General features: G+C 45.4%; 1 protein-coding gene across 4 annotated transcripts in view; it reads right to left on the bottom strand.

Moving 5' to 3' along the window:
• TSPAN12 (tetraspanin 12) overlaps positions 1 to 20785 on the bottom strand; it is a 119403-nt gene that overhangs the window by 9588 nt on the left and 89030 nt on the right. For all 4 annotated transcript variants that reach the window (XM_029617108.1, XM_029617109.1, XM_029617107.1 and 1 more), the window contains one exon: positions 19117 to 19260. In XM_029617108.1, the coding sequence (XP_029472968.1) occupies positions 19117 to 19260 (144 nt within the window). The remainder of the gene's footprint in view (positions 1 to 19116; positions 19261 to 20785) is intronic.

Raw genomic sequence — 20785 nt, 5'->3', positions numbered from 1 at the left:
AAATGCGGACCTTGTCAGGGCATGGGACTTCTTATTATTTAAGATAAGTTTTATATGCAGATTTAAATGTCAACAAAACAAATGGCACAAAATTATGCCAAACGATCATTTAGAAGGCAACGAAAGTCTATGATGGCAATTGTCAATATTTTCACTAATGTACGAGGAAAGTTGGTATTACAGTCATTGTCCTTTTTCTTTCACTGATTCTCACACTTGCCTATATTGAGAGTGATTTTTAAACAATATCCATACCTGATGTAAATTCTTAACCTTTGTAGCTGCTTCTTTCAAAATTTTCCTAACCATTTTCCTCATTTCATCATAGTCTCAGTTAAATGCTTTCACAGCAGATTTCTTTAGTGTCCTCCCTCCAGTTATCAAATCAAATTTGATTATATTATGATCACTATTGCCAAGTGGCCCCAATCGCATTACTTCATCGTCCCCCACAAGATGAAGATCCAGGGAGGTCGACTCAGAACCAACATTAGGAAATATTTCTTCACGGAGAGGGTGGTGGATGCCTGGAATGCCCTGCCGGAAGAAGTGATGAGGATGAAAACAGTAAATGAATTCAAAAGGGCATGGGATAAACAATGCGGATCCCTAAAGGCTAGAGATTGGAAATGAAGAAAAGAGTACATGGGGGTTACCCGCATGGAGTGACTGTTACTACCCTTAACAGAAGGCATGGGGATTACTACCCTTAATCAATTAGCCTTGATGCTTCTGATGCAACTGGAACATTGCTTTCTGCTTCAGCGGGGGCAAATAGGGGAATTGGATTCTGACATCATCCATCGCTGGGCCCTGACTTTTATAAGACATTAGAGAAAAGTACCTAATGTGAACCTTGAAAATGAGAAATGCTATAGAATCAAGCACAAGATCTCACTTCAAAACAGCACAAAAAACTCGTTCTTGAGTTGATGAACCATCATATATTAGCACTTGGAATGCATCAGTGAATTTTGTGTCTTATGTCAGCTTATGTGCTCTTGTAGTTATAATCATCAGGTCAGTAAATCTCAGCTTGAAAACAATTTTTGAAAATGTTCTTATGCAAATTAAAATATCACACAGTCCTTTTTAATACATTCATGTCAGGAATAACACATAAAAAGGTTGATGAGGACGTGTACAGAAAGTGTTCTCAGGGAGCAGCTTTTATCTCTTATATTGTACTTATATTGTACTTGCATATCTTAATGAACAAGGTTGGTGCCAACGATGTGAGGACACTGCAGCATTTCGAAGAATATCTTCCTCAGGGGTTTATCAATTTTGTTACACGGGTCTCCCAACTGAAAACCATCTGCATGCAAACCAGATCGGGAACTGTGTGATATTTTAATTTGCGTAAGAACATTTTCTAAACATTTTCTCAGCCTGACATTTACTGACCTGATGATTCTAAATTCAAGAGCACTTAAGCGGACATAAGACATAAAATTTATTGATACAGTCCAACTGCTAATATATGACGGTTCACCAAGTCCACAATTCATTTTTTGTGCTGTTTTGAAGTGAGATCTTGCACTTGACATTTAGGAAAAAGCACAGGACTGCTTTACAGCCAAGTCCAAAGGCAAAGCATGTCCAGGCAACATTGTCTGAATTAAGAAGACTGCTCACCTCGTAAAAATGCTGCTAGCAGTAATTTAGTTATGGGTTTGATTTGTTTTGATTGTAGATATTACTATCTTTAATATAAGGCTTAGGAATAACTTGCATGAAGCGACAGTTACAACCGTAGAAGACTTGCTGGGCAGACTGGATGGACCATTTGGTCTTCTTCTGCCGTCATTACTGCGTTACTATGCTATGTTACTTCTCACACCGAATCATCTGTTCCACTATGGATTAGGTATAAAATGGTTCTTCTACCAACTGCTCCATGAAGCAGTCATTTATTTCACCTAGAAACATTTACCCTAGGAGGGAAAGTGTTCTCAAGGTGATCAGAAGAAGCATTTCAAGGACTCCCTGGTCACCTCTGAAACACTTCAGTAATGACCCATAATCTTGGGAGGGTCGTGTTCATTAGCCCTCCTACTGGCAAAGCCTCATCCTAGACGTACGTACGTTTAGCGTGAGTCAATGGCTTTTGAAAATTGCTGCGGTAGGGTACTACACATTTACATGCATAATTCCTTTGAAAATGTGCCTAAAAGTGCCTACTTTTGGCTACATTAGGAGGAGGTGTTCCTGAGGGCAGGATAAAAATAAAAAATTCTACGTGTGTTATTTTCCATAAAAAACAGGGGCAAAAGTCCATGGGTACTTTGTACCCGAAGCTATTTTTAATGGGAAAACCCAAGCCCATGGGCTGAAAGTACTCATGCACTCTGCACTACAATGGACAGTTTTAAAGATGTCCCCTAAATGTCAGAGATGAAGGATTCATCGGGCACGGCTACCACCGCACCCTGTGGGGATCCTTCCTGAGCAGAGTCCGGGTAAACTGGCATAGCCCTGTAGAGATGAGAGGCTCTGCTACTGCCCCTACCGCACCTGGTACTGCTGACTAACAGAAGGCAGCTTTCACCAGCACCACAGTCACTACTTTTTAATTATAAAACATAAATCCAGCAATGAACTGGTAACTAACGCATTTCAACCACAAGTGCCAACATCATTTTTCATGCATGCTACCTAGTGGACTCCGTTAACCACAAGGATACTAGATTTCATCTGACTCGGATGGGGCTGGGGATGATGTGGATGAAGCGTTCGCAGCCCATGAGCTGGATGTGTGGATAGTACAGTCACTGTGCAGTGCCAACACCTAGCAGTTAGATTTAGGAATCATGCTTGGAGGGTTACAGAAGGAGCCTTAGGAGGTCATTTTAAAAGGAGTTACACCTGCAACAATTTTAAAAAGCCACTCATATATGTAAAAGTGCACTTACGAGGGTAAATCCTGTGGACAATTCAATGGCATATAATGTAGCAATTTTCAAAAGCCCACTTACACAGGTAAAGTGCATTTACATGTGTAAAACCCAATTTTAAGCTTATAAATGCTCTTTAAAGTCAGGCCCTGTGTGCATGGTCCCCAGTCAAGGACTGCCGCTGCGATTGCTGAACTAAAGTATATTAGGAGAAAATATAAAATAGAGGAAAAATCCTCAAGTAGTTGCGAACGAAGACTCGTGACAACGAACACAATGGAGGATGATCCCAATTCAGCTGAAAGTATAAAGATGGAGGAGAAAACTAGCAGGTGGAAAGAAAACGAATGTAAAGAAATGAAAGGTTTCTCATCTTGCAGAATGCATATGACTGAAGCCAGAGGCCTTCCAATAAAACACGAGAGGAAAAGTTAGCAATGGCAAATACAGCTGAATAATAAGTTTGGAAACACAACATTTCCAAAGTCATTCTCCTTGTCCAGAATTCACTAACCAGGGATGAAATGTAGTCATGATGAACACCTACAGCTCTCCTCCCCAAGAATTTGTTTTGAGAAGATAGGTGGCAGAAGTATATGGTGAGTGAATATTTTCCCAGGCAAATGCAAACCCTCCATACCATCCCCTTGCAGCTTTCTCTCTTCTCCTCCATTTCCCTTCCCCACCCTGTGTATTTCTCTTTCCACTCCACTCCCCTCATTCTCCATTCTTCCTCTGCTCACTCCCTTCTCTCCCCTCCCACCACCCCCTTAGCTAGCCTCAATCCCTCAGCACTCCTCTCCCACTCAACCCCAACTCTCTCTGTTCACACCTACTCCCACTCACTCTTCTCTTCCTTCAACCAGTCCCCTTCTTGATTCTCCTTCCCCATCATCTCTCTCCTCTCTCTACATCTATGCACTCCCCACTCACTCTGCTCTAACTCACTCTTTTACCCCCACATTGCTCTCTCTCACCACCCAGCCCTCTTACTCTCTACCTTTATTCCCGCCCTATTCCTGATGCGGCATTATAGGTTCAAATGGCCCCAGTGGGTACTACAGAGATGGCCTTCTCCTGCTAGGCAGCAAATGTCTTCAGCCCTGACAGCTGCAACAGGGGGCAGGATGATCAAGGCAGGGGCTTTCTTCAGCCCTGTGGCCATAATGAAAGTTGGAGGATCCAAGTAGTGGCTATCTTCGGACCCTGCAGCCACAAGGGAATTGTGATTTCATAACCTGCCACAGAAGTGAACCCAAATCCAAGAGTGGGCAATGTTCAGTCATGGAATTATGCATTCCAGCAAGAGCAGAGATGGACATTGTCTGGTTGCATCCATCTTTCCCTTGCGTTGAACCCTCAGGTGCTGGCGGCCAGCAGGACTTGGACAGTAAAAAGGAAACACAAGACACACACTAAGGCAACATTAAACCGAAATTTGGAGACATGAAGGAACCTCAGAAGCAGAGCAGGACCACTGCAGGAAAATCTGAAGACATGCAAGTGCCCAAAGAAGCAGTGTGGGGACCACTGCAGGCGCACTGGAAGTGCAAGACACACACTGATGAAGAATGGGATCAAACAGGAACAATGGATGAACAAAGCAATTGCTGAGTAAACAGGAACACAAAACATAGGACCACAAAGCATGACCAAATGTAAGACCGTTTATAGCACAAAGCTCCGGCAAAGTGCAGACTGGAATATATATGTGTCCAGAGGGAAACAAGATGGCCACCAGCAAGAAGTGTGACCTTAGAGCTAGGAGAACTAACCAGAGGGTCCAAGAAGCCTGCCAAGGCCCTTCGCCAGCAAGGGCAAGAACTGCCCATTAGGGCCTCACAGAAAGGAGGAATAGTCTAGGCTGCAGCAAGTCTTTGGCCCATATGGCCACATTGGAAGTCACTATCCAGCCGTCTTCTGTCTTTATTATTTAGCTGGCAGGGCCTGGGGAATCTCACCAGCCCCTCTATTCTGGCTGCCATCTCCTTCCATTTTTAATTCTGTTGGAAGGGCTTGGGGAACACTGCCAGCCCCACTGCTCCAGCTCCCTGGCACCTCTTGCTGTTCTCCATTCCAATTTTCATCTGCTCATGTACAGAAAGGAGCATACGTTTCTGTGAATGTGTAGATGAAAACTGAAATAAACAACGTGGTCAGGTGCATAAAGCATTCCTGTGCTTCACAGTACTTACTGTGAAAAATGCCGAAAAAGAAAACATAAGACCAAATGCCTCTCACACAATAAGGGCCTTATTGTGTGAGAGGCCTTATCTCTTGTTTTCTGTCTGTGGCAAAATTCTTTTAAAAACAATCCTATATAAAAGTTGCCATTTCAAAAATTTATTTAGCTCCATTAAGATTTTCTGTGTTAGCAAAAAACTGCAAATCCAGTGATATACTATAATCACTGTGTAGGATTGCTTGTAATAGAAAACCAGGTTAGACCCCATAGGCTAAAAAGTGTATAACCCTGTCACTTTAATGCTAGAAACAGCAACTCAGACATAAGACATTCTTCCAAGCATAAAACAAATTCTATTGCGATGTTAGGGAGGATCAACTTGGAGGTGGTGTGGTGTTTTATGTCCGGGAGGGCATAGACTCCAACAGGATAAAGATCATACAAGAGAATAAATGCACAGTAGAATCTTTATGGGTAGAAGTCCTGTGTGTGTTGGGTAAGAGTATAGTGATAGGAGTATACTACTATTCACCTGGCCAAAATGATGAGACGGATGATGAAATGCTAAGAGAAATCAAGAAAGCTAACCAATTTGGCAGTGCAGTAATAATGGGAGATTTCAATTACCCTAGTACTGACTGGGTAAATGTAATATCAGGACATGCTAGAGAGGTAAAGTTCCTGGATGGAATAAATGACAGCTTAATGGAGCAATTGGTTCAGGAACAGACGAGAAATAGGAGCTGAGAGACTTTTTTTCCAGAGATATCCAGGAGCACATGGCTGGATCACCCTTGTAAGAGACTGAGTTAAGTAATTTAAACTTTGCACAGAAAGTATCTTAGCAGAAAACAGAGAAGGTTTATTTCATGCCTTTTGTCAAAAATTCAGTCTCTCATATTAACTGCTTCAGCCTTTCAGCTAAAGTCAAGCATAAACCCTTGCTAACAGGTACAACCACACAAGATAGCACTGGGAAAGAGAAGCCAATGGACCATAGTCTTTCTGTAAGAGACTAAAACCAGGTCAGTTTCCTGTTTAGTACCAAATAAACCATTTGGAGAAGCTCCCCAGGAGAGAGAGGGATATTTTACATACTGCAAATGTTTGGTTTGTCATCTAGCCAGCTCCAACATCATCAAGAGGGACTTTATTTTCTTGATTGTTTATTTTCTACAGACTTGTGTTTGGGACAGGGTGCACCTTACAAAAACTGGTGACATTGGGGTGGATCTAATCTCCCCTCCTTTTTTGAGTACTCCGGGGTTAAAGACAATTTTTGAAAGCTGTGTACTTCACATTTAATGTTCTGGCTTGATTACCTGTTTACTTACACAATACTAGTAAAAGGCGCTTTTCAACAACTAAAGATGCACTTGAATGCATTTCATAGAATGACTGAAGCTACTATAGTCTTGATACACAAAAAAGGCAGGGATGAGCTAGACCCAGGATCGTACAGACCTATATCCCTTCTAAATGCAGATATAAAAATCTTAGCTAAAGTAATGCAGATAAGAGTGCAACGCATTTTACACATCTGGTAAAGGAGGACTAAATGGGATTTGTGAAAGGGCAGCTCTCCTTTACTAAGACTAAACGTGCCTTTCATATCATCTCATTGGCAGACAGGCATCAGATCCTGGGGCTGCTTGCATCTTTGGATGCAGAAAAGGCCTTTCATAGGCGTAGCTGGGGATTTCTGTTTGCTGTTCTGTGAATGTATGGCTTCAATCAGGAATTTATTGATTGGGTTAAAGCCCTGTATTCCAGGCCAGCGGCTAGGGTTCTTACAAATCGGTCTCTCTCCAATCTTTTCCCAATTAAACAGGGTATGTGGTACGGATGCCCCTTGTCTCCCTAATATTTAACCTAGTTATTGAAGTATTGGCGCAGTCCATTTTCGTAGACATTGACATTAAAGACTTTGTGTTTAATGGGCATGCACACAAGATTTCTTGGTATGCAGATGATGTGCTAATACATATGACGCAGATTACAAACTCAGCCCTGTGAATGTTTCAGATACTTGAAAAGTAGGGAAGGGAGTCGGGCTATAAAGTAAACTATCAAAAATCTAAACTATTTTTGATAAGAAGGACTCAACGCTCTCAATTACCGGACTATGATTCATTTTATGGTGGCAAGAGCAGGGTTTAAATATTTGAGTATTTTCATACCCAAATCTTAGTTGGACATCTATAAAACTAACTATGCCCTAATATGCTGGAAAGTCCTAGAAGACATGCAGAAATGGACTGGGCTTTATGTCTCATAGGCAGGAAGAATTGGGATCTTAAAATGAATTTTACCAAAATTTATGTACCTGTTTCAACATTTACCCATTACATCTCCTATGAAATTCTTCACTAACCTGAATGAACCAATGTCTAGGTTTATCTGGCAGGGCAAGGTTTCTAGGTTTCTAAAAAAGCAAGTTTGTTTACCGTAAAAGGTGTTTTCTGTAGATAACAGGATGAATTAGCCGTGCTTTCTGGGACATCCTTCTGGGGCGGCCGAGGCAGAGTTTCTTAAAGATGACAGAGCTTTGCTCTGTGTGCGACTGTGCATTATTTCCCACATGATTCCATTTTCTCGTCAGTCTATTCCAAAGCATGACTGTGAAGTGTGAAGTGGAGTCCATCTGGGGAGGTGGGTGAGTCACATGGCTAGTTCATCCTGCTATCTTCGGAAAACACCATTTACGGTAAGCAAACTTGCTTCCCCCCCCCCCCCAGATAAGCAGGCTGAATTAGCCATGCTTGTTGGGAGTCCCCAGCTGAAGGTTGTAAGCGCAGTCTGAAGGGTCCCTGTGGGAACGCTGTGCAGTTCCCGAGGCTGAGTAAGATGTGTTGCGCCCAACCTGATCCAGAGTAGCAGACAGTCTCTTTACGTGGTCCCTGACTGGAGTATGGACCTGCCCATCACCGCATCCACAGCAGCTTGCTGGTCAAAAAGGTAATGGGAAGTGAAAGTATTCAGCGAGGACCACATGGCAGCTTTACAGATGTCCATTTAGGAACTTCCAGTAGATGAGCTATTGACGCTGCCATCGCTCTCACTTAATGGACCTTTGACAAACTGGTCAGGGTCTCTGACTTTTTTATTGTAACAGAAATGAGTGCACTGTGAAATCCAAGTCAAAAGAGTCCATTTGGAGACCGGCAGTCCCAGGGATTTCAGGTTATAGGAAATAAATAGTTGTGAAGCTCTAGATTCAAAATGCGTTCTACGCTTATAGTAAGCCAAGACTCGCTTGCAGTCCAGCATGTGTAGCCGCTGCTCACCCTCAACTTTGTGTGGCTTTGGAAAGAAGGTCGGCAGGGTGACGGTTTGATTAATGTGGAAAGCCAAAACCACCTTGGGTAAAGAATGAGGGGTGTGTTCGTAAGGTCACTTTGTCATGATGAAATTCAAGGTATGGCGAATAGTGAACCAGAGCCTGCAACTCACTGACTTCTTGCAGAAGTCAGGATGACCAAAAACAGAACTTTCCATGAGAGATATTTCATATGACTACTTTCCAGAGGCTCAAAGGGAGGAAGAGTAAGTTGTTCCAGTACCAGATTGAGGTCCCATGGAACAGGTGGCTTCTGTATCGTGGTTGCAGCCGTAAAATGCCCTTCATGAACCAGAAGACTAGCGGGTGGGTGGACACTGGCAGACCATTGCAGGGATGATGATAGGCCGCAATGGCACTGACATGGACCCTCACCAAAGCTGTCGCCAGTCCCATTTGGGGCCCCACTGAAGGAGTTCTGGTGAGCAGGTGGTCTATGCCCTTGTCATTGCACAAGGCCGAGTATCTGAGCCACTTGCCCTGATAATTCCTTCTGGTAAAAGATTTTCTGGATGACACCAGGCCCTCTTGGATCTCGAATGGCAAGTGTAGGTGGCTTAATACTGTCCTTTCAACTTCCATGCAGTGAGATGCAGCGAGGAGTGCATGGGGTGAAGTAAGGTGCCGTTGTCTTGCATTAGCAGATTTGCACTGTCGCCAAGAGGAATAGATGGTTCAATGGAGAGTCACACTAGACATGGCTGTCTGGGCCAAGCCAGAGCTATTAGAATGAGGTCGGTGACGTCTGCGATACACTTCTGTATCATTCTTGAGATGTGTGGGATTGAGGGATAAGCACGAGAAGCCCTCGTCCATGACATGAGAAACATGTCCTATATGATGGGGTAAACAGAGCAGAACGTCTCTATTTTCCTGTTGCGTTCTGTGGCGAAGAGGTCCATGCATGGAAGGCCCCATGTTTTGAAGAGGCCTGTCCGCCACATCCTGGCAAAGCTCCCATTCGTGTGGATGGAAGATCTCTCTTGGCCTGTTGGCTTTGGTGTTCTCCACCCCGGGCAGATAGGTTGCTTGGAGAATGTTAGAGCCCATCTTCTGCCTATTCCAGGATATGCACTGCTTTCCTGCACAACATCCAGGAACCGGACCTTCCTTCCTTGTTTATACAGAACTTCATGACCTGATTGTCCATGTGGACCACGACGGGTCTCCCCCACAGGAACCCCTTGAACTGTGCGCATGGCATTCCCAATTGCTCAGAGCTCTAGGAGGTTTATCTGTTGGACTCTCTCCCAGCCGGACCAGAGCCCTTTTGTCCATACCTGGTCCAAGTGGGCTCCCCACCCTTTGCTTGAAGAGTATGTGGTGAGGATTAGCTGATGGGACAGAGGTTGAAGTGGCGCCCTGCCTAAAAGAGCTGTGGAGCGCAACCACCACCCAAGTCCGCTTTCATGCTTCGGGTCAGACTCATTCGCTGGGACAGCAGATGTGAGAACTGTGTCCATTGTGTCTTCAGTCCCAATTGTAGGTGCCGTATATGTAAGCAGGTAAGCGGTAACACAGACTACCGCTGCCATGTGGCCCAGCAGGGTCAAGTTCTCACTGGCCAAGGCGCAAGTACAGTCTTTCAGTTGGATGGCCAGGGTGTGCAGCGTGCGGGCCCTGTCTACCGGAAGGAATGCTCAGCCCAGTGTAGTACTGATACAGGCCCCAATGAACTGTAGGTTCTGCGTTGGCTGTAGACTGGACTTCTTATAGTTGATAACCAACCTGAGCCCCTCCAGGCAATGGATTGTTCCTTCCAAGCTTCTCTGAAGAGTTGCAGGTTGCAGTGTCACTATCAACTAGTCAGCGAGGTAAGGAAACATAAGAGGTCTTGAACGAGTAGATGTGACTCAGTTATTTACACTTTCGAATAATAGAAGGACTAGGGGGCATTCCATGAAGTAAGCAAGTAACACATTTAAGACTAATCGGAGAAAATTCTTTTTCACTCAACGCACAATAAAGCTCTGGAATTTGTTGCCAGAGGAGGTGGTTAGTGCAGTTAGTGTAGCTGGGTTCAAAAAAGGTTTGGATAAGTTCTTGGAGGAGAAGTCCATTAATGGCTATTAATCAATTATACTTAGGGAATAGCCACTGCTATTAATTGCATCAGTAGCATGGGTTCTTCTTAGTGTTTGGGTAATTGCCAGGTTCTTGTGGCCTGGTTTTGGCCTCTGTTGGAAACAGGATGCTGGGCTTGATGGACCCTTGGTCTGACCCAGCATGGCAATTTTTTATGTTCTTATGGATTCCTTGCTTCCTGAGGTGGGCCACTGCTACAGTTAAACACTTGGTGAAGACTCTCGGGGCAGACGAGAGACCAAAGGGGAGCACCTTGTATTGGAAGTGGAGTTTACTGACCTGAAAACACAGGTTCCGCCAGGAGGAACTATGGTTAGGGATGTGAGAGTATGCATCTTTGAGGTCCAGCGAACACATCCAATCATTGGGCTGCAAAAAGGGAAGGATGGTCTTGAGAAATGTCATCTTGAACTTCTCCCTTTTCAGGAATTTTGCTGAGAACTCGTAAGTCCAGGATTGGGTGGAACCCTCCTGATTTCTTGGGGATGAGGAAATATTGGGAATAGAATCCCTGGCTCAGCTGACTGCTAGGAACACGTTGGATAGAATGTTGTTGGAGCAATTTGGTGACTTACTCTCGCAGCCAGCCTTGGTTCTCTGAGGTGGGCAAATGCGACCGTAACTGATGGGGGAGATCTGGTATTTTCTTGACGTTCAAGGGGTATCCCTCTCTGATAATATTCAGCACCCAATGGTTGGAGGTGATCGCTTCCCAAGAATGATAGAAAAGGGAAACTCTCCCTCCTACTTTTAGCAGTAAGAGTGGCCTAGATACCTCTAAATACCCTGCTGAGGTTATGTGTTGCTGTTATTCAGGGCTGGGCATTGTTATCTCTGGTTCCGCTGCCTGCTGCGAACTTGCTGTTGTTGTGGTAACTGTGGCCAGGTGTGAGGATAAGGAGGCGGATGGTAGGATGAATATGGCCTGTACGGCCACCGCTGGTAATAGGCTTTCCTGTAGGACTGGTAATAGTTATGGCGTAAGGGCTGCTGGTTGCTGGGAGATGCCAGAGCAAGACCACTTTAATTGGGCTACAGTTTCACACAGCTTGTCTCCAAAGATGCTGTCCGAGAGACAGGGGAGGTCAGCCAATTTTTCATAAACGTCCTCCCAAATGGCGCTGACCCGAAGCCACGCCATCCACCGAGCAGCTATGATTCCTGCTGGAGTGCGTGCAGATGTCTCGAAGGCTTCATATATTGCCTGCAACAGATGTCGTAGCCCCTCCTCTAGGTCATGAAATTGTTGTGGTAGGGCCTCATCCGGCGAAGCAGTGGCAAAGTGGGGCTTTAGTGACTGTAGACACTCGTACAGGTACTGCGTAAAGTAGAATTGATGCTTCTGGATTTTTGCATTCAGCATACCTGCTTGGAACGCTCTTCTACCAAAATCATCCAAGTATTTACAGTCGCATTCCAGAGAAGTATTCAAATGGAGGCATGATTTTTGGCTCTCTTCATGGCTGATTCAACCATCACCGAGTGCTGCGGGAGATGGACACATCCTGAAATTGAGATCAGTCTTCCGTGAGGTCGCTTGACCAGAAAAGGGGGGACTCCCAAGCTTTCGTCAGGACCGAGTCTAGCACTGCTTGGGATAGCAGCTTGGCCAGAGCTTCAAAGATCTTCAGGATCCTCAGCACCTATCTCCAGCGTGAGGGTCTGACACCTTTTGTATTTCAATGTTAAGCCGAGTGCCCACCTTCTCCACAAATTTCGAATAGGAGAGCTTCTCTGGTGGGTCAGATGGGTACCACATTGAGGAACCCGGCGACGTAGGTGGAAAGAGCTGCAGGGAGACGTCAGGTTGCGGAGAATGCTGAGGGGCCGGGCTGCTGGGCCGAGGCTCTGAACTATTGTCCCTTTGAGGAGGAAAGGGTGTTCTATTCGGGAAGGGGAGGGGGGGGGGGGGGGGGGGAGTCCTTGCATGGGATAGGGTGAATCTTGCTACCTCCCTGATCCTCCATGGAGGCGAGGAACTGAGTCAAGATCCTGGAAATTTGTGATACCACCTGTGAGGATAGGACGAAATGACGAGCCATCCACCGAGGAATTTCTTGGTGGCAATGCTGCCAGCGTGATGTCAGAGTTGGGATCTCTGGGTCATACTTGTGCTCGTTCTGTGCGGAAGAACTCTCATGCCGCTTTCGGAGGGGGCATTGCCGTGAAAACCTTTTCCATCTGAATACTGAAGACAAATCAGAGTAGACGTGCTCCAAGGACATGGAGGAGCCCGTGGACACATATTCAGAGGCCAGCTCCATATCAGAGAATCCAAGTTCCATTAACTCGTCAGGTGTGAAGACCACCTGCACGTTCACAGCCGGAAGAGGCTTCTGGGATGACATACCAGCCAAAGGACTGAAGGCAGCTGGTTCCCGGTTACTTTTGGACACCTTCTGCGTCAAGGTGTTCGATGCGACGTGCCCATCTTGACATCTGCGTCAAAGGGCTCTCCTGTGTCAATCCCGATTATGCCCGGTGATGATGCGACAGTGGAAGTCAACACATGCGTCGACAGCGCATCTTGCATGCAGCGCTTCATGGTCTGCGGCGCGGTGTGGTGCAGTGCTCTGGTCGGCTGCATCAAAGCTCTGACGCTGGACAATGCCAATTCCCTTGGCAGTTGAACCGGCACATCTCCTGATGCTCCACATGCCTGGTTGGCTTGGGGGTGCTGAGGGTCAGAGAAGGATTGGCCCACCTGTCCCTGCCACTTTTCGGCGGTCCCACAGAGGAGGCCCTTTTAGATTTTTTAGGGCGGAATAAGTGCGGCCCAGGGACAAGTGGGCCAATAAGCCCTCTGAGCTGGGGGCATAAGACCCCAAGTTGCCTTCTCACAACCAGGTGATCTTAGTGGCACATTGGTGCTGGGCCCAGAGGGACATTCGGCTGTAGTCCCTGAAGGAGACCTGGTTGTGGTCCGGGCCTAGGCATAAGTAACAATAATTATGCCCTTCGGTGACTGACAATCTTCCTGCACTGGCAGAACTTGAAGCCAGGCGATCTTGGAGGCATTTTGATGAAAAAACGTAGTGCTCTGTGAGGAGAGAAAAATGCTCAGCATGCAGCCTGCAGCATGGAAAAGAACAGACTGAGGAGAAAATGGAGCTGTGTGGGAAAGCTCTGTCATCTTTAAGAAGCTCCGCCTAGTTGTTCTGGAGGGACGTCCCAGAGAACATGGCTAATTCTGCCTGCTTATCTGCGCGGAAAATTGAGCACTAAAAATGGAGGAGGGTTTGCGCTTCCTAATCTATTGGGCTTCCAGATTGGTTTGCCTACCAGCATGGCTTAATAGGGATTATACACAGCCATGGCTAACACTGGAGGCGAAAGCGATAGAAGGAATAGATTTACCTCTTTTGCTATTTTTATCACTCACCTTCCGGAGGGTCAGGCACGTAATGAGATCTAGTCCAATTGTAGCACACATGGTATATGCTTTGTAAGCATTTGCATATACAGCTGGACCACCATGTCCCACTGGCTGTTTTAAAGCAAACCTTGATATTTCAATCACTATGTTTAATACAGAGTTCCAGAAATGGGAGTATGTCCCTGTATAGAACACACTATTACGGAGCCATCCATCCCCCTCAGTCCCTTCCACCTGGGAGAGCTGCGGCTGGATGCCTGAACACTGTTTAGCCTGTGAGTTCTCTCTAAATCCTAGGTGGACAAGCACTTGAGAGAGACAGTGATGCCTGACGATTTATCCAGGTCACCATTAGAAGTATTTTTTGAACCTGAAGTTGGGAACCTCCTCCAATAGGATTCTCGGATAGCCACTGGGTGAGCTTAGTATTAGTAAAAGCACCATGGGAGCTGTACCCAGAGGTCTGAATAAAGGACACCTACCTTCAGAGGAAAATCACTCATATATCATAGTCAGATGTAACTTCAACAATATGGACAAATGGACTTCAATGTACTTATTATCAAATCAGTAAACTTTAATTTAACACCCAAAGCCTGGTCCTGTATGATTTGTCCCAGCATCTCACCTCATGGGATGCAACTATACTTTAAACAGACTGAAAGTAAGACACCACTGTCTGGGCCACAAGCGAGAGCTTCCTGCATAAAAAGAATCCCCCCAGGATTAAGAGTTGAGTGTGGGTTGTAAATTGCTAGCCGGAGTAGCCCCAAAGAAAAATAAATTTGTTTGTGTGCCCTTGGGATTAAAAACCCTGCTAAGGGTTATAGGAGAATCTAGAATTGAAATATCTGGATGACTATGGGATGAAAATGTGTGGCTACCCTTCAAGGATTTGAAGGAGGAATTTGACTTGAGAGATGAGGCTAAAGGAGTTTGTGACATCATTCGCAGACGCCTGAATAGAACGGAAGGGACCTCGTGGGCTAGAAGGGAGCCCTCATGAGTAGAGTAGGTACTAATGACCATAGAGGTAGGATATAAAATTATCCCCCCCCTCTATATCAGGCCATTATTGCTACTTATGAAGGGAGAGAGCCACTTAACTGCTCTAATAAAATGGAATGCAGATCTATGGGAGAGATTGACAGCGACAGACTGGAAGACCATAAGGAGGAAGGTACACAAAGTTTCTATCTGTAGGGTGGAACTTATGTATAAATTGGTCCAGAGGATTTATAAGAAACCCAAAGTATTACACCGGTTTTTGCTACAGAGATCTAAACCTGTGTTGCAGGGGTTGTAGGAAGGAAGGGACCTATTTCCACGTGTGATGGACATGTGCGCTACTGGCGGAATTTTGGAACCAAGTGGAAAAAATAATTCCTAACACAAACACACTGGATCGTCAGGATCGTCTCCATCCTTAAATTATTGGGACGGGGGGCAGATCAGCTCTCGACAGATATCAATACAGGCTGTGTGGACATTTAATTCACACCGGGTGTTACACAAGCGCCACAGACTGGAAGTCAACACCTTCAATTGCCCAATGGGATAAGCAGATGCCCGACATAGCAGTGCTGGAAAACCTCACATCAGAAATGCAGAAGATGACCCAGTGTGTTTGAAAAGTATAAGGAGAAGTTCAGGCACGTTTGATGTTGCTCTTTGGGGTGCTGGTTTGAACAGAAGGGGGGGAGGTTATGGTGCACTGTGCAAATATAAGGTCAAGATACATGATTCATACAACTGCTGCTGACACTGAACATGTTTGAGTGTTGTACTGTTATGTTGTTATCTGTCCTATAAATAAATGTTTAAAAAAATAAAATAAATAAAATAAATAAATAAAAAGCACTTGAAGGGAAATAACTCACAAGCTTGAGCCCCCACCCTACTCTCTCCTATTCTATGAGACTGGCTACAGAAAAAATGTGTTCCCTTCAACTGCTGTGACGGCTAGTTTTATTATCTCGGGCGGAAAATGTGCTAAATTATTCGGTGCACGTTATCACAGCTCAGAGTCTGCCAAATGTCTGCTGAAAATAAGGAGAGGCAACGAGCCAAAGGGAAAGTGTAGAGCGAAACCAAAAAGTCCCACCGCCGTAAACCGTCAGCTGCGTTAGACCTAGACAGACCGTCGCAGAAGTAGGGTATTAAAAAACACCCTGTACGACTTGCACGGCATTACATACAAACCATAACATTAAACTGGAAGCCGTAACTGTGCTTTGATCTGACTGCTCTATACTCTGCATGGTTTCTTCATGGAGTGCTGTGGAAAGGAAACTGGTTTTTCAGGCACAACTCGGCCCACCCAAATTCTTCGTGGCCTCTGGAGGGTAAATAATAGGGGAGAAAACAAATAGCAACCATCATAACAGCAGATGTGTGGGAAATATTTAACTAGAAAATAGAAAATATTTGACAAAGTCTAAGCAAACCAGCCACCATGGAGCTTTCATTAAACGCTCTCCTTCTCGCCCACAGACATGTGTGCCCAAACCCATCCATTCACACACACACACGCACACACACACTTTGAAACCATGCAGCTCCCATTACTTCCTATGGAAGCAATTTGCTATATGTTTCAATTCTTTAAACTTGTAGAAAAAAATAGGATGTTCAGGGGAACAACCCTTATATGCCGAGACCACAAACAAGTTAACAGCAAGTATCCCATCCCTTATTTTTAAACACTGGCTAAAACTTCCATGAAAATTCTGATTACAAAAGGACCAACACTGAGGGCGGTGGCGCATCGCTAATTCAGAGGAAGAGTGGGGGGGGGGGGGGGGAGGGATCAGTGTCGAGGGAACTACACTGCTGACAGAGGCAGGGAGGGTGGTCGCATTGCTGTTACAGGGGGAGAAGGGGTCAGGGCTGCCCTTGGGAGAGTCAAATAGGGGTGACCACCCAGGGCTGCGCATGTTGACGTGCTCTGCACCACCATGGTAGAACCGTCCCCAGCACCATCATTAATGTCAGCGTTCCAGGGCCCCGCTGTGGTTGAGTCACCCTGAGACTCCCAGCCTCCTAAGATCCGTTTTGGAAGGGGGCGACCATCTTGGCAGGCACCACTAACCTCCAGAGGTGTAGTTAAGTTTTGTCGGTTTTGGCAATTAACACAAACCTCATTTGTTAATGCAATTTGATCTACTGAGCTGTTCAGCGTGCATATAACATGCTGCTCAGTTCATTTAAATATCCTTCACGTTATGCCGAGATTTCTTGCATTGACACCCATTAAAGATGTTTAACGCCCTTCCGTAAATAGGAGCGTTAGCCACAAGTAGATTATTTGGTCCCACGCTAAATCTGGAAGAATAGGTTTAAAAGGGTGCCTTAAACGCACAGGTTATAAAATACTGGTGTAGCTGTGTGCAGGCCCCTACACATGCATCCAATAAAGTATAAATATAAATGAAATGTCATTTGTATGTTACCTTTAGCACATTCCCCGTCTCCGCCAACCCCCCCTTTGCAGAGTGTGTCCTGGTGTGCAATTTAGAGAGGTCAAGGAGCGCTGTGATAAGAGGCACAAAGTGGAAAAAGAAGCTTCAGAGAGTTCAGCCTCTTGCTCTTATTCAAGCAGACAGGTCAAGCACGCTCATTCTGCTTCCTCAAGCCCCATTCCAGATGTTGATGACATCAAGAGAGCAACTCTCCATGCCAAGAAAGGGTTAATGAGGCTCATGCTTCCTTTAATGACACTGATAACATATTACACAATCCCAAACGGGAGCTGGTCTAAAAACCCATGCAGGGAGGGTTTATTTGATTTCCACAAGATCCACAGGCCCTTGCAGCCGCATCCTTTTAGCATCAAATATGCTTATTACACTCATAAATACTAACAAATAGCTTCCAGCCAGAAATGTTTCTAAGTGCCAGATTTGGATGAATCAAGCCCGCTGTGTACATTTTGTACTGTGTGCAAAGAGATTCATGGACTATGAGCAGCAAAAAGCATCACTGAGTTATATGCTGCAACACCATGCCAACGACTTTACAATAAGATGATTCATGGAATCACAGCTACACGTAATGTAAAGGAAGCAATTTTTATGACCAGAGCAGTAAACTGAGAAGTTTCAGGTCCCCAAATGCTTTCTGTTCTGCGCTATACTCAATTTGGGTTTCCAGATTTCACTGTGTTTGATCATAAGGCTATTTGTCCAACATCTACATAAGATGAGCTGAAAGAAAGTCTTTGTAAAAAACTCCCCACCTTACTATATAAGCTACTAAAAGCTACACTTAACTTTCTCTGTATTTAATATATCCTGCAAGTCAATTATTCATTAACTCTTCACTATTTTACTCCATCTTGTTCATGAAAATCAAGCATCTTTTGGGACTTCTTCTACACCTGATCTTCAGCATTTCAGCGATCATATTTTGCACTCAATGTAACGTCTGCCAGTCACAGGGTCGGCCCGCAACCGGCAGCATTCATCCAACAGCCTCTGGCATGGTAGGAACACCACCAGCATCGCCGGTCCTGGGTTCCCCTAAGCACGTGCGCAGCACTTATGAGGATCCCAGGGCGGGAAACCAGGTTACTGGCGCACATTGATGACATCATGTGGCTGAGTATAAAGTGCCCAGCCATACTCCCTAGCCTTGCCTCAGCAACAGGTCCACCTGCTTGATTGCAATGCATGTGGCTCCTGCATTGGGGTTCCTGATCCTGCTTCACCTCATCCAGCCTGCCTCGCCCAGTCCATCCTGCCCCATCCTGGGTCTAGTCTTCCTTCATTCCGGTCCCTCTCCTGTCTGCCTGGTATTGACACTCTCTTGCCTGCCTCCTGCCACTGACCTTTGCTATGGACCTTGTCCACACCTTGCTTGCTGCCTTCCCTGACCGCTGGTCTTTTTCTGGTCATTTTCTGACCGCCACCTGTCCTGATCTTGGCCAGCCCCGGACTCTCTTACTCTGCATGCCCTGTTGGACTCTCGCTTAAGTCTTGCTACCCCTGGAATCCAAAGTCTCAAGCCACAGGGAACGGGTCTAGTATAAGTGAAGCTCCAGTCTAGTCCCTGTGTCCAGGGTGTGTTTGCCAGCTGTCAGCATGGGGTTTCTGGATTCACCTACTAGGCTACGTCAATCACACCACAGTACAAGGATCCACTTTTTTACATTTTAGAAAGTTAGATTTCATTTACTTTATTGAGCATGGATCTTATACAACATTTTAGACTCCAAGTTTATTTTTCTCCATACCTCCTGATAGAGGTCACTAAGGTCCTCATGATGTGCTTGTTTGGAGCAGCCAGGAAACTCTTTAACACAACAGGAATCAGGAGGCCAGTCCATCTCAGTCATTTCCAGCCAGTCTGTGAAGTATACTACTCCACAGCATTTAAACTGCAAAAGGAAGACATGTTAGAATCAGTATTCCAAACTTGAAAGGGGAGCAGTGCTCCTAATGAACCAAATCAATGATTTTCCACTAAAAAATGAGCATTGTCTGGCATGGAGTAATAGACAGTAGGTTCTGGCACTGTCCCAGGTTTGTGTGGCTGCTGCTACTTCAGTGACCTCTGCCAGCCATGGACGAATGACATCCCTCCAGCTGGCAAGAATTTCCAAGTTGCCTTGGGCACACTGCCTGCCTCATTATAACATAATAAAAAAAGAGACAAAAAAGCAGGATGAAAAATATAAATTTTTAACCGGTTGGTGGCATGTAAAGTAGACTGAAACATAGAAAAAGCATTAAGGGAGTGATGCCTTACAGTTATGATGCTTTACTTGCCTTGAAACACTGCTGTAGATAACAGTGAGCATACCAAATGGTCTTTCACCTTCTCATCATGGCACCTAAGTCTTATTACAAAACATATTTCTGCACTATAGTAAATAGATGTTAAATAAGGTTGGGGATATTAAAGTCTCACGGGACACTCTGCAGACCAGCTCCCAAGGAAGCAAGAAACGGGACCCCGTACCAGCTTTTTGTAACCTGCCCATCAGGAACGCATGAAAGCAGTCCCAAACCACCTCTACTCCCAGCTCTTGAAATGATCCTCAGGAAATGATTATGGTTCTGCTTTTAACATTCTCCCTTTCTCTCTCATATATATATATAGTATACATGTCTAGAACACTAATGTACGCTCTTATGCAAACAAATATTGAATATACAAAATATACAAAAAATATTTGTATTTTTCTTATGCAAACTAAAATAACATGGGGCATAAACAAAATATATACTAAAAATTCATAACATGCATTTTTTTTCATATTGCCTTATAATTGCTCTTAATACAGTCCAAAGTCAGGCTGACATTTGCAAGCCTCATTATGGTTTCCAGAGAGAAAAGCTTGGAATGGGAAGGCTGAGAATATGGTTGAGAGAACAAATTATAGCAAAATGGTGTATGTGATTTAGACTCAGAGATAGTGCCAAGACATTGGGCCTCATTTTCTAAAGTATCGCAGGCCTGCGATACTTTGGAAGATGAGGGGCGGGGGGCTGAAACGGGTGGCGGGCCTGCGATCGCTGCCGGTTTCGCACCCAATAGCGCCACCATAGGAGGTGTAGCTATTGGGAGCGAAATAGGCAGCGAAAAGGCACTTACCTTTTTGCTGTGCGCGCCGTCGTCGCAGAGTCGGCCCCGGCGACGCCTCGACTCCTCCTCTTCCAGGGCCGACTCCGCCCCCATTTTGGTATCGCACGCGAAAAGGGACATTTCGCGTGCGAAACGTCCCTTACCGCGTGCGATACGTTTGGAAAATAAGGCCCATTGTGGGGCTGATTTTAAAAGCCATATGCGCGTAGGGGGTGTTACCCACGCCGGGCATCTAAGTCCCGGGGCTTTACGGGAGGGGGCGGGGCAGGGTCAGAGGCTCCCGGCACAGTGGCCATTTGCCGCTGTGCTGGGGA

Source organism: Rhinatrema bivittatum, chromosome 9, assembly GCF_901001135.1.
Source record: "Rhinatrema bivittatum chromosome 9, aRhiBiv1.1, whole genome shotgun sequence".
Lineage (NCBI taxonomy): Eukaryota > Metazoa > Chordata > Amphibia > Gymnophiona > Rhinatrematidae > Rhinatrema > Rhinatrema bivittatum.
This window is presented reverse-complemented; position numbering and strand designations above follow the sequence as displayed.